Raw genomic sequence first — 13188 nt, 5'->3', positions numbered from 1 at the left:
CGATCACCACATCGAAGAGGTTTACAGCGGATCGGCAGCCCCCCACATGCATTTGCGGGGGCTGGCGATCCTTATCATGGCAACCAGAGGCCAGACAATGACCTCCGGGTTGCCATGTACGGAAGCCTCGGAGGATCAGCCTCCGGCCGTTCCTCCTCTGCTTCCTGTCAGTGTGACAGTTACGTCACAATGACAGTTAGAACACATTACACTACGTGTGTAGTGTAATGTGTTCCAGCAGCGATCAGAGCTGCCAGTCTAAGTGTCCCCTAGTAGGACAAGTAAAAAAAGATAATAAAAATGTTTTGAAAAAGTGTAAAAATCAAAGTTAGAAGTGACATAAACAAAGAATGCTTTTTTTCCTATAATAAGACTTTTATTATAGGAAAAAAATTAACACGTTAAAAAAAGTACACATATTTGGTATCGCCGCGTTCGTAACGACCCCAACTATAAAACTGTAATATTATTTTTCCCACTCGGTGAACACCGCGAAAAAAATAAACGAAAAACAGTGCCCGAATCACAATTTTTTGGTTACCAACCCTCCCAAAATATACAATAAAAAGAGATCAAAAAGTCGCATGTACGCCAAAATGGTACCAATACAAACTACAACCCGTCCTGCAAAAAACAAGCCCTTACACCGCTTTTTTGACTGAAAAATAAAAACGTTATGGCTCTAAGAATATGGTGACACAAAAATTTATTTATTTTATAAATAAGTGATTTTATTGCACAAACGCTGCAAAACATAAAAAAATTATATACATCTGGTATCGCCGTAATCGTATCGACCCGCAGAATAAAGTATAATGGTCATTTATAGCCCAGGGTGAAGGCCATAAAAAAAACAAATAAAAAACATTATCAGAATTGATGGTTTTTGGTCATCTTGCTTGCCAAAAAATGGAATAAAACGTGATCAAAAAAATTTCTGGTACCCCAAAATGGTACCAATGAAAACTACAGATTGTCCCACAAAGAATAAACCCTCACACGGCTCCGGTGGAGAAAAAATAAAACAGTTCTGGCTCTCAAAATATGGCGATGCAAAATGTGCAGAGTGTTCCAAAAGCAGATAAGATCGGGCACCATTTATAAGTGCGACACCGGCCACATATCTGCGGATTATTATTTATTTACTGCATTATTATACCCTCTTATTATACCCTGATGTACCCCGCACAGATAACATGTACCCTGATGTACCCCGCACAGATTACATATGCCCCCACATTATAAACTGAAACACCAGTAAAACCCCAAACAGAACAACTACCAAGCAAACTCTGTGCCCCAAAAGCCAAATGACGCTCCCTCCCTTCTGAGCCCTGCAGCGTGCCTAAACACCAATTTACGTCCACAGATATGGCATCGCCATACCCGGGAGAACCCGGTTAATATTTTGAGTTATTTGTCTTCAGTGGCACAAACTGGGCATAACATATAGTGCACTAAAATGGCATATGAGTGGAAAATTGTAATTTTCACTCCACACCATGCGCTGCGCATTAACCTCTGCGCGCACCATGACATAGCATGTCGTAGTGTGGGGGGTGATGTATGGAGCGTCTCACGTAAAAAATAAAGAATTTAGAACGGCAAAATCGCAGTTTTTTTTGTCACCTTGGCTCTACCTAAAAATGTAATAAAAAGTGCTCAAAAAGTTGTATGTACCAAAAAGTTGCACCAATAAAAACGACCGCTCGTCCCTCAATAAATAAGCCCTCATACCGCTCTATTGACTGAAAAATAAAAAAGTTGTGGCTCTTGGAACGCGGGGAGGAAAAAACTAAGAAGGAAAAGAAAAAAATGGATCACTCCAGAAAGGGTTAATTACTTTCTAATGAAAAACCATTTATGACCACACGTGGGGTATTGCCGTACTCGGGAGAAATTGCTTTACAAATGTTGGGCGGCTTTTTCCCCCTTTATCCTTTGTGAAATTGAAAAAAATGCAACATTTTAGTGGAAGAAATGTCGATATTCATTTTCACGGCCTAATTCTAATAAATCCTGCAAAAGACTTGTGGGGTCTAAATGCTCACTATACCCCTAGATAGATTCTTTAAGTGGTGTAATTTCCACTTTTGGGGGGTTTCCACTGTTTTGGTCCCTCGGGGGCTTTGCAAATGCGACATGGCACCCAAAAACCATTTCAGCTAAATTTGAGCTCCAAAAGCCAAATAGCGCTCCTTCCCTTCTGAGCCTTGCTGTGGGTCCAAACAGCAGTTTATTACTACATATGGCATATTTCCGTAATCGGGAGAAATTGTTTTACAAAAGTTGGGGTGCTTTTTCTCCTTTATTCCTTGTAAAAATTAAAAATGGCTACCTTTTTTCAGAAAAAAAGTTGATTTTTACCTTTACAGAATAATTCCAATGAATTCAGCAAAACAACCGTGGGGTCAAAATGCTAACTTTACCCCTAGAAAAATTCCTTGAGGGGTGTAGTTTCCAAAATGGGGTCACTTTCCGGCGGTTTCCACTATTTTGTTCCCTCCAGTGCATTTCAAACGCGACATGGCACTGAAAACCATTCCAGCAAAATCAGAATTTCAAAATCCAAATGGTGCTCCTTTCCTTCTGAGTCCTGCTGTGGGTCCAAACAGCAGTTTATTACCACATATGGGGTATTGCTATAATCAGGAGAAATTGCTTTACATATGTTGGGGTGTTTTTTCTCTTTTATACCTTGAAAAAATTAAAAATGTCTACGTTTTTTCAGAAAAAAGTAGATTTTCATCTTCACAAACTAATTCAAATAAATTTAGCAAAAAAACTGTGGGTTCAAAATGCTAACTATACCCCTAGATAAATTCCCTGAGGGGTGTAGTTTCCAAAATGAGGTCACTTTTGGGGGTCTTTATTGTTTTGGCCCCACAAGACCTCTTCAAACCTGACAAGGTACCTAAAATATATGCTAAAAAAAGAAGGCCCCAAAATCCACTAGGTGCTCCTTTGCTTCTGAGGCCTGTGTTTCAGTCCATGACCGAACTAGGGCCACATGTGGGGTATTTCTAAAAACTGCAGAATCTGGGCAATAAATAATAAGTTACATTTTTTGGGAAAAACCTTCTGTGGTATAGAAAAAAATGTATTACAAATGAATTTTGTATAAAAAAAATGAAATTTGTAACTTTCACCTCTACTTTGCTTTAATTCCTGTGAAATGCCTAAAGGGTTAATACACTTTCTGAATGCTGTTTTGAATACTTTGAGGGGTGCAGTTTTCAAAATGGGGTGATTTATGGGGACTTTCTAATATAGAAGGCCCTCAAAGCCACTTCAGAACTGAACTTGTCCTTGTAAAAATCGCCTTTTGAAATTTTCTTGAAAATATGAGAAATCGCTGCTAAAGTTCTAAGCCTTGTAACGTCCTAGAAAAATAAAATAATGTTCAAAAAACGATGCCAAACTAAAGTAGACATATGGGGGATGGTAACTAGTAACTATTTTGTGTGGTATTACTATCGGTTTTACAAGCAGATACATTTAAATTTAGAAAAATGCTAATTTTTGCAATTTTTCGCTACATTTTGGTGTTTTTCACAATTAAATACTGAATCTATCGGGCAAATTTTGCCAGTAACATAAAGTCCAATGTGTCACGAGAAAACAATCTCAGAATCGCTTGGATAGGTAAAAGCATTCCGGAGTTATTACCACATAAAGTGACACATGTCAGATTTTAAAAATCGGCTTCGTCCTGAAGGCCAAAACAGGCTCAGTCCTGAAGAGGTTAAAATTAGACAGACGGACTGGAAATGGATGAAAATTTGGAGGCCCACTGATGCAAAATGGCCATGAAAAACTGACAGTTATCAGTTTTTAATGGCCACTTTTTTTTCACTGTCGTGTGAATGTAGCCTTAGGGCTGATTCAGACGACCGTGGCGTTTTTGCGCACGCAAAACGCAGCGTTTTGCATGCGCAAAAGCCACTTACCTGCTCTGTGAGGCAGCATCATATGATGCGCGGCTGCATGCTTTTCGCGCAGCCGCCATCATTATGACACGCCATTCGGATGTTTGTAAACAGAAAAGCACTTGGTGCTTTTCTGTTTACATTCATCCTTTTGACAGCTGTTGCGCGAAACAGGCAGTTCGCACGGAAGTGCTTCCGTGCGACCTGCGTGGTTTTCACGCACCGATTGACTTCAATGGGTGCGTGATGCGCGAAATACGCGGAGATATTGAACGTGCCGCGCTTTTTACGCAGCGGACAAACGCTGCGCAAAAAGTACGGACTGTCTGTACTGGCCCATAGACTTCTATTGGTCCATGCGTGCCGCGTGAAAACCACGCGACCTGCATGGACGCAATTCACGGTCGTCTGAATCAGCCCTTAGTCTTGTGGCAGAAAGCATGTGTATATAATTTAGGCCCCATTCACATTGCTGTGTGCTATCCGCCAGGGCGTACACGTTTTTAAACACTAAAAAAGTATTGAAACGTAGAGCTCGGCGTATATATAGACTATAATGGGTCAAACGTAGACCAAAATAGCATCCGTTTGGTCTATTTTTGTCATGGTTTACGTTCCGATACTGTTTCTTGAAAGTACTAAAAAGCGTAGTCTGCTACGCTATTCTGTACTTCAAAAAAACGTATACGCGACGTAAGGTTTTTTTCTAGCATTTATCTCAATGGACGACGTATGCAAACGTAATTCTGTACGTTTCTATACGTTTACATACCGTAAATCTATCAGGTTCTTTTTTTCTTTCAGTGTTCACTTTAAAAAAAAACGGTAGGTAAAAAACGGCTAGAAACGTATACAGACGTATGAGTATACGCTAAACGTACACTATAAAAAACAGACATAAACAGAAAATGGTACACGTTTGTATATGTTTTCAATGGTCCATGTTTTTATAAAAAAACATATACGCTCGGCGGATAGCACAAACGCAATGTGAATGGGGCCTTACCTGTGTGTTTGTTTGTTTTTTAAACTATTCCACAAACCATTACGGACTAGGTTTCTAAAGAATTGTATCAATGCATAACCCTTTCCTGTCATGATATGAGTCATGTCATAGTTATATATATACTGTATATGTGTGTATATATATATATATATATATGTATATGTGTATATATATATATATATATATATATATATATATATATATATATATATATATATATATATATATATATATATATATATATATATATATATATATACATACATACATATAGGGACAACCGACATCCGCCCAGATGTCGGGGGAAAGGATCAGGCATGCTGGATCTAAACATGCCTAGTCCTTTGTTTCCGCCACGATTCCGCTCTCCTCATTGAAAAAAAAACATGAACGCTCAGCCGCGTAAAAACTATATCCCAAGGAAAAAAAATAATTTAAGATGTTAAAATCAACACGCTCGATACTTCTGTTGAGCTACCCCCGCACACATTAGATTGTTGGCTGCCCCGCTGAAATTGCACGCGTACGGTCAGCTTTACATGTATACAAGCTTCTTTCTTTGATCACACTTGATTTGATCCGTACATTTACCACAAGCCAAATTAGCTTTACAACAGTCATACTCTGTTGTTGTAAATTAGTTGTTTTTGAAAATGTTTTTAACCCCTTAGTGACCAGCCTATTTTAGGCCCTAATGACCAAGCTATTTTTTTCGTTTTTCTAAAGTCTCATTCAAAGAGCTATAACTTTTTTATTTTTCTGCCGACATATCTGTATGAGGACTTGTTTTTTTGCGGGATTAGTTGTACTTTTTAATGGCACCGTTTTTGGGTACATATCACTTTTTGATTAACTTTTATTAACTTTTTTTTCGGGGGAATAGATAAAAAACCCTGAAATTCCGCTATTGTTCTATGCGTTTTAAATTGACGTCATTCACTGTGCGGCGTAAATAACATGTTACCTTTATTCTATTGGTCGGTACGATTATGACGATACCACATATCTATAGGTCTTTTATGTTTTTGTTTTACGACTTTTGCACAATAAATACACTTTTTGTTTTTTGCATAGTCTCTGTCCAAAAGCCGTATTTTTTATCAATGTAGTGATTTTTTGAGTTTGTTTTTTGCAGGACGAGACGTAGTTTTCATTGGTACTGTTTTGGGGTACATGGGACTTATTGATTAACTTTTATTATGACTTTTTTGGGGGGCAATGGGAAAAAATAGCAATTTCGCTATTGTTTTTTTTACGGTGTTCACCTTGCGGTTTAAATTACATATTAACTTTATTGTTTGCGTCATTACGGTTGCGGCGATACCATATATGTGTACATTTTACATAGTTCGTACGGTTGAAAAAAGACATGTCCATCAAGTTCAACCAAGGGATGGGAAAAGGGAAGTAAAAATTTCTACACATAGGTGCTAATATTTTTTTGTTCTAGGAAATTATCTAAGCCTTTTTTAAAGCCATCTACTGTCCCTGCTGTGACGGCTCCTGCGGTGACTATTCCATAGATTCACAGTTCTCACAGTAAAGAAGCCTTGTCGCCTCTGCTGGTTAAACCTTTTTTTTCCCAGACGGAGGAAGTGCCCCCTTGTTTTTTGAGGGGGTTTTACATGGAACAGGATTTCACCATATTTTTTGTATGTGCCATTCATATATTTATATAAGTTAATCATGTCCCCCCTTGAGTCATCTTTTTTCAAGGCTAAATAGGTTTAATTCTTTTAATCTCGCCTCATAACTTAGATTCTCCATGCCCCTTATTAGCTTCGTTGCTCTTCTTTGTATTTTTTTCCCTAACTCCAGGGCATCCTTTCTATGAACTGGAGCCCAGGACTGAACTGCATATTCTAGATGAGGCCTCACTAATGCTTTGTAAAGTGGTAATATTACATCCCTGTCCCGCGAGTCCATGCCTCTTTTAATACACGACAATATCCTGCTGGCCTTTGAAGCAGCTGATTGACATTGCATGTTGTTATTTAGTTTATGATTTACAAGTACACCCAGATCCTTCTCAACAAGTGACTTCCCCAGTGTAGCTCCCCCTAGGACATATGATGCATGCAGGTTGTTGGTACCCAGATGCATAACTTTACATTTATCTACATTAAACTTCATCTGCCAAGTGGACGCCCAAACACTTAGTTTGTTTAAATCTGCCTGCAATTCATGAACATCTTCCATAGACTGAACTATATTACATAGCTTGGTGTCATCTGCAAAAATAGAAATAGTGCTATTAATCCCATCCTCTATATCATTAATAAATAAGTTGAATAATAGTGGTCCCAGCACTGAACCCTGTGGTACACCACTTATAACTGGGGACCATTCAGAGTAAGAATCATTGACCACAACTCTCTGGATACGGTCCTTGAGCCAATTCTCAATCCAATTACAAACTATACTTTCTAAACCTATAGTCCTTAATTTACCCATTAGACGTCTATGAGGGACAGTGTCAAATGCCTCTGCAAAGTCCAAAAACACTATATCCACAGCGGCCCCTCTGTCTAGGCTTCTGCTCACCTCTTCATAAAAACAGATCAGGTTGGTTTGACAACTTCTGTCCTTAATATACTAAGTGACAGCCAGCACGGTTTTACTATTTTTTGTCACATAATCCTGTATATAGTCCCTCAAACATTTCCCCCACGATAGATGTTCAGCTTACTGGTCTATAATTACCCGGGGAAGAACTAGAGCCCTTTTTGAAAATAGGCACCACATTTGCCCTGCGCCAGTCCCTTGGCACAATACCAGTCACTAGAGAATCTCTAAATATTATGAAGAGGGGGACAGAAATAACTGAACTAACTAAGAACTCTAGGGTGTATCCCATCTGGTCCCGGGGCCTTGTGCACATTTATTTTATTTTATTTAGCTTGGACCATCTCTACATTCATCCAATTCAGTATATCAACTGATATATTAACAGCACTGGCACCGGCTACTTCAGCTGCTCTTTCTTCTGTTGTATATACAGAGCTAAAGAACCCATTTAGTAACTCTGCCTTCTCTTGATCCCCTGTGACCAACTCCCCATTACCACTATCTAGGGGTCCTACATGTTCAGACCTCGGCTTTTTTGCATTTATATACTTGAAGAATTTTTGGGGATTTGTTTTAGTATCCTTGGCCACCTGCCTTTCATTTTGTATTTTTGCAGATTTTATTATCTTTTTACAGATTTTATTAAGCTCTTTATAATTTACAAGGGCTGCAGCTTATTTAACATTAGTTCTTCCCAGTCTATATCCTGAATTGCAGCCTTTATCCTGGGGAAATTGGCTTTCTTAAAATTAAGTGTTTTTGCCCTCCCAGCCTGTGTTTGTTTTTTACTATATAGGTAAAATATAACTATATTGTGATCACTGTTACCGAGGTTTTCACGAACATTGACATTCCCAACAAGCTCTGCATTATTAGAAATGACCAGATCCAACAGAGCTTCACCTCTAGTCGGGTCTTCCACAAACTGGCCCATAAAATTTTCCTGCAACAGGTTAAGGAAATGTCTCCCCTTTGCAGTTGAAGCCGAACCATGACACCAATTAATATCCCTGTAATTAAAATCTCCCATTATCACTACTGTACCCGTCTGGGCAGCCCGCTCCATCTGTTTATATAGCTGAACTTCCATCTCCTCAGTTATATTGGGGGGTCTATAGATTACACCAAAAGTAATGTTTTCAGTGTTTACCTCCCTTTGTAATTCCATCCACAAGGTTTCATTCTCCTCACAATCCTCACCCACTATTGTCTCTTTCACACTTGCCTTCATATCACTTCTCACATACAGACATACACCACCACCTTTCCGATTTGTTGTGTCTTTCCGAAACCGTGTCATTTGTGAACATATACTTTAACTTGCCTTTAAATGTTTCACTTTCATTATCAGAAATGTGATTATTTGACATTATTTGGGCATTTTTATTTTCATTTCTGTTTTGTAACGAAAGGATCTCCTTATCTTGTTGCCTAGTCCTCTCCCCACAGTCTGTTTCTCTCCACACTAATATAGTCTGACCCCTCTCTAACCTAACTACCCCTTTATTTTCTACATTGGCCTCCCTCCTCAGCCCCATGATTACAGTACTGGACAGTTGTCCCGCAGCGAGGCAGTGACACCTAGCATCATAGGCTCCCTGCAGTGTGTTCGGTTCGGGAAATTTGGCCGACGTACAGACCGTATATATCACGGACCAAACACGCTCATGTGTGAGAGGCCTGAATCTGACAGGCAATCTATTAGGACGTGCCTCTGGCGCGCATATACCTAGGGCAGACCTGGGGGCTTTTATCAGGCCCCCGGCTGCCATGGCACCCTATCATAAGCCCGTGATTGCATTTGCGGGTCGCCGATGGGTGAGAGAGGGAGCTCCCTCCCTCTGTAAACAAGTTAAATGCCGTGGTTGCTATTAACCGCGGCATTTAACGGGTTAAACGGAAGTAAACTTCGGTCGTTGGAGCAGGAGCCTGGCTGTCATTAGACAGCCGAGCCCCAGCCTGCACGGGACACCCGTGCAGGGCTTAGACTGGGCCGCCGTGAAAAGGCGACGGCCTAGCCCAAGTCCCCCTAGTGCTGGTTGTCACTAAGGGGTTAAAACCTTCTACAGAGGTAAATAGTAATAGAAATCATTTATAAAAAAATAATTTAGGCAGAATGCATTAACAGACAGCTTGAAGAAATTCAAGTCATATCACATGACCGATTCAGATGAATTCCTATACTGCCCCCTAGTGTTTGTGAATTTTCTTACAATATTTAATTTAAAGCATAAGTACTTAACTAGTTTTAATAAAGGTGAAGGTGTGAGCTGAACACCAACAGTAAACATGTTGTTTTGTTAATATTTCACAAACTTTGTAGAGCTATGTGCATCAAAATGTATTCGTTTTTAGTTGAAAAACCAGACCATACCCCTAAACAAATTCTGACTAGACCCCAAAAAATTAATTAAGACTCCAGATTATAAACTCATTCAGACCCTAAACCATATCCCTAAATTTATTCAGACTTCAGATCAGACCCCTAAAATTAATTCAGACACCTACAATTATTTAGATCCCAGATCAAAGCCCTTAAATTAATCAGACCCCTAAATTATATCAGACCCGAGAACCCTAAAATTAATTCAGACCCCAGACTAGACCCCTAAAATTAATTGTCCCCAGTGCAGCCCCCTAAAGTAATTCAGACCCCAGACCAGACAAAAAAGAAAAAACAAAAACTTGCCGATCCAGAGTACAATTTACTTCGAGGCGCTGTCCAGGTGTCCATAGACTTTATATATTTAACAGCTAATTTCAGTAGGAAACATCGACAACCTAATGTAAAATGTATCATTTAATTCTATGGTTTTATCCTGGGAGTGAATTCCATCTGATCCGACAGCGATCTTATTATTTTTTAACTATCACAAAGCTAGTTGTTAAGGGTGCAGTCACACATGGTGTAAAAATACACCACAAAATACGCAGCGGAATTACTTTACTTTTTGTGGTGCGTATTTGTGTTGCGTATTTCAGTTCAGAATTTCACATAGCATTGACGTCTATGATGAAATTCTGCATCCAAAATCTGCAACACATACAGAAAATGCTGCGTAAAGTATTTCTGCAGCAGAAAAATTCTGCATAGAAATTGAAACCATGTATGTGTTGCAGATTTTGGTTTTACCCATAGGGATACATAGTGTACTTTTCCACAGCACATTTTTCTGCTACAAAAAATTTACGTCACCTGTGACCCTACCCTAAGGTTATGTTCACACGGAAACTCAAAAACGTCTGAAAATACGGAGCTCTTTTCAAGGGAAAACAGCTCCTGATTTTCAGAAGGTTTTTTGAGCCACTCGAGATTTTCGCTCCGTTTTTTACGGGCGTTTTTGGAGCGGTTTTCTATAGAGTCAATAAAAAATGGCTCCAAAAACATCCCAAGAAGTGACCGGCACTTATTTTTCACGGCCGTTTTTTTACGCGGCCGTTTTTCAAAATGGCCCGTCGAAACAGAACGCCGTTTTTCCCATTGAAATCAATGGGCAGATGTTTGGAGGCGTTCTGCTTCCGATTGTTTGGCCGTTTATGGCCTGATAAACGTCTGAAAATAGGCCGTGTGAACATACCCTTACAGTGCATTCACTTCATAATATATGCAATGATTGGCATGACTTTCTGAATAACGTTCATGTCCATTGCTGCACTTGGAGGTGCCTCTTTTAACTAGGCTCTGAATCAGCGGCACATAAATGTGCAACACTTAACAGCTTTGTTAAGAAACAGATGTAGTGTTAACAAGAACTCGCCTCTTATTTACTCCTCTCTTCTCCCCTACAGATGTACTTCGCTTTGATAATACATACAGCTTCATGCATGCCAAGAAGGTCAGTTTCACTGTGGAAGTCTTGTTGCCAGACCGAAACTCCGAAGAGAAGATCCAAAAACTCGAGGACAAATTGGAGACCAGTCTGAGCCTCTAGAAATATAACCCTCTATATAAAGCCCATACAAGACCCTGAAATGCAGCTGTGAAGCATATGTAACAGCACTATATGTAAGAGACAGCGAAGGTTCTGAAAATGCAATAAGACATTTGCCCACCCACCATGAGTCTCTCATTGCATTTCAAATATGAAACCGTGATTAACAATTACCTGTAGATAAACAAACAAGTTGTAATGACTGGTAAACCAATAATGCTTGAATGAGTGCTAAAGGCATGGATATACTTGAAGCACAGTCCAGTTTTAACTTCTTTGTAGAATCCTTTATGATGATTGGGAATAGTCTGCATACCTCATAAAATCCAGGGATAAAGTTAGTCTATGTGAACCTTTGAAAGTGTTTGACATTTTTGTTAAAAAAAAAAACAAGTCAGTGTGTTTGGTGCAACATTAAAAATAATTTTTATATCAACTAATTTTACTTTTTGAGATACGGCTGCTTTGTATTCTCTATACAAATCGGCTGTATCGTTCGCTGAATCCTGTATCCGTCAGGTCCGCGTGATCGACTGGTTCAGTGTGAGCCGGTACTGCGTCTCTCAGACAGACACACTGGACCCGCTCACACTGAACCCGTCAGGTCCGCGGGACTGACGGATTCAGGTCATAGTGAACGACACAGCTGCTCTGTATAAAGTATACAAAGCAGCCGTATCTCAAAAAGTAAAAATAATTTTTACTAAATTCTAAATTGAAAGTTGTACTAAACACACTAACTGACATTTTTATTTAAAAAAAAAAAATCCCCTTCAAAAGGTTTACAGGTTTTAAGAATCATCAATTTTACTGAGATTTTATTTCATATTTTAGTGACAGATATTGTATCAGTTCATGAACAACTTCTACATTGTGCTGGATATATTGACCTTATCATTAGGCAATATCAGGTTCATGAATTAATCAATAAAAAGACAAAATGAAATTACCATGGCCAGCTTCCTTCCTTTAATAGTTTATCAGCTCTAAGGCTGGATTCACACGAGCATGTTCGGTCCGTAAAGGACGGAACGTATTTCGGCCGCAAGTACCGGACCGAACACATTGCAGGGAGCCGGGCTCCTAGCATCATAGTTATGTACGACGCTAGGAGTCCCTGCCTCTCCGTGGAACTACTGTCCCGTACTGAAATCCTGATTACAGTACGGGACAGTTGTCCCGCAGCGAGGCAGGGACTCCTAGCGTCTTAGCGGCTCCTTGCAGTGTGTTCGGTCCGGGACTTGTGGCCGAAATACGTTCCGTCCTTTACGGACCGAACATGCTCGTGTGAATCCAGTCTAACCCCTATTCTGTAAATAGTAGTAATGCATTTTCCAAGCAGATTCCACTGTGATCATACAGAACAATGCTCTTACATATTGAAGATACAAATAAATAAAGTCCATATGATCTGTATTACAGACCTGTAGACCCGATGTGAGCCAATTTATGGCGCCTCCGTGAGCAATTCTTCTAAGGCTATGTTCACACGGAGTATTTGCAGGAGGAATATCTGCCTCAAAATTCCGTTTGGAAGTTTGAGGCAGATTTTCCTCTCCCTGCACGCCGATTTTTGCTGAGTTTTTCGCTGCGTTTTTCGCCCGCGGGCATAGAACACCGTGAAATACGCTTTCTCTGCCTCCCATTGAAGTCAATGGGAGGTCAGAGGCGGAAACGCCCGAAGATAGGGCATGTCGCTTCTTTTTCCCGCGAGGCAGTTTTACTGCTCGCGGGAAAAAGACGCCGACGCCTC

At 39.8% G+C, this 13188-nt stretch overlaps 1 protein-coding gene across 1 annotated transcript in view; it reads left to right on the top strand.

Moving 5' to 3' along the window:
• Window positions 1–12381, top strand: part of SEC14L2 (SEC14 like lipid binding 2) — a 52039-nt gene extending 39658 nt beyond the window's left edge. Inside the window, exon 12 of the mRNA XM_075829594.1 lies at window positions 11293–12381. Within this exon, the coding sequence (XP_075685709.1) occupies window positions 11293–11435 (143 nt within the window). The 3' untranslated portion in view covers window positions 11436–12381. The remainder of the gene's footprint in view (window positions 1–11292) is intronic.
• The last annotated feature ends 807 nt before the right edge of the window (window positions 12382–13188 follow it).

Source organism: Rhinoderma darwinii, chromosome 1 (genome assembly GCF_050947455.1).
Source record: "Rhinoderma darwinii isolate aRhiDar2 chromosome 1, aRhiDar2.hap1, whole genome shotgun sequence".
NCBI lineage: Eukaryota > Metazoa > Chordata > Amphibia > Anura > Rhinodermatidae > Rhinoderma > Rhinoderma darwinii.
Note: the sequence above shows the minus strand (reverse complement) of the source record. Positions and strands in the feature narration are given on the sequence as shown.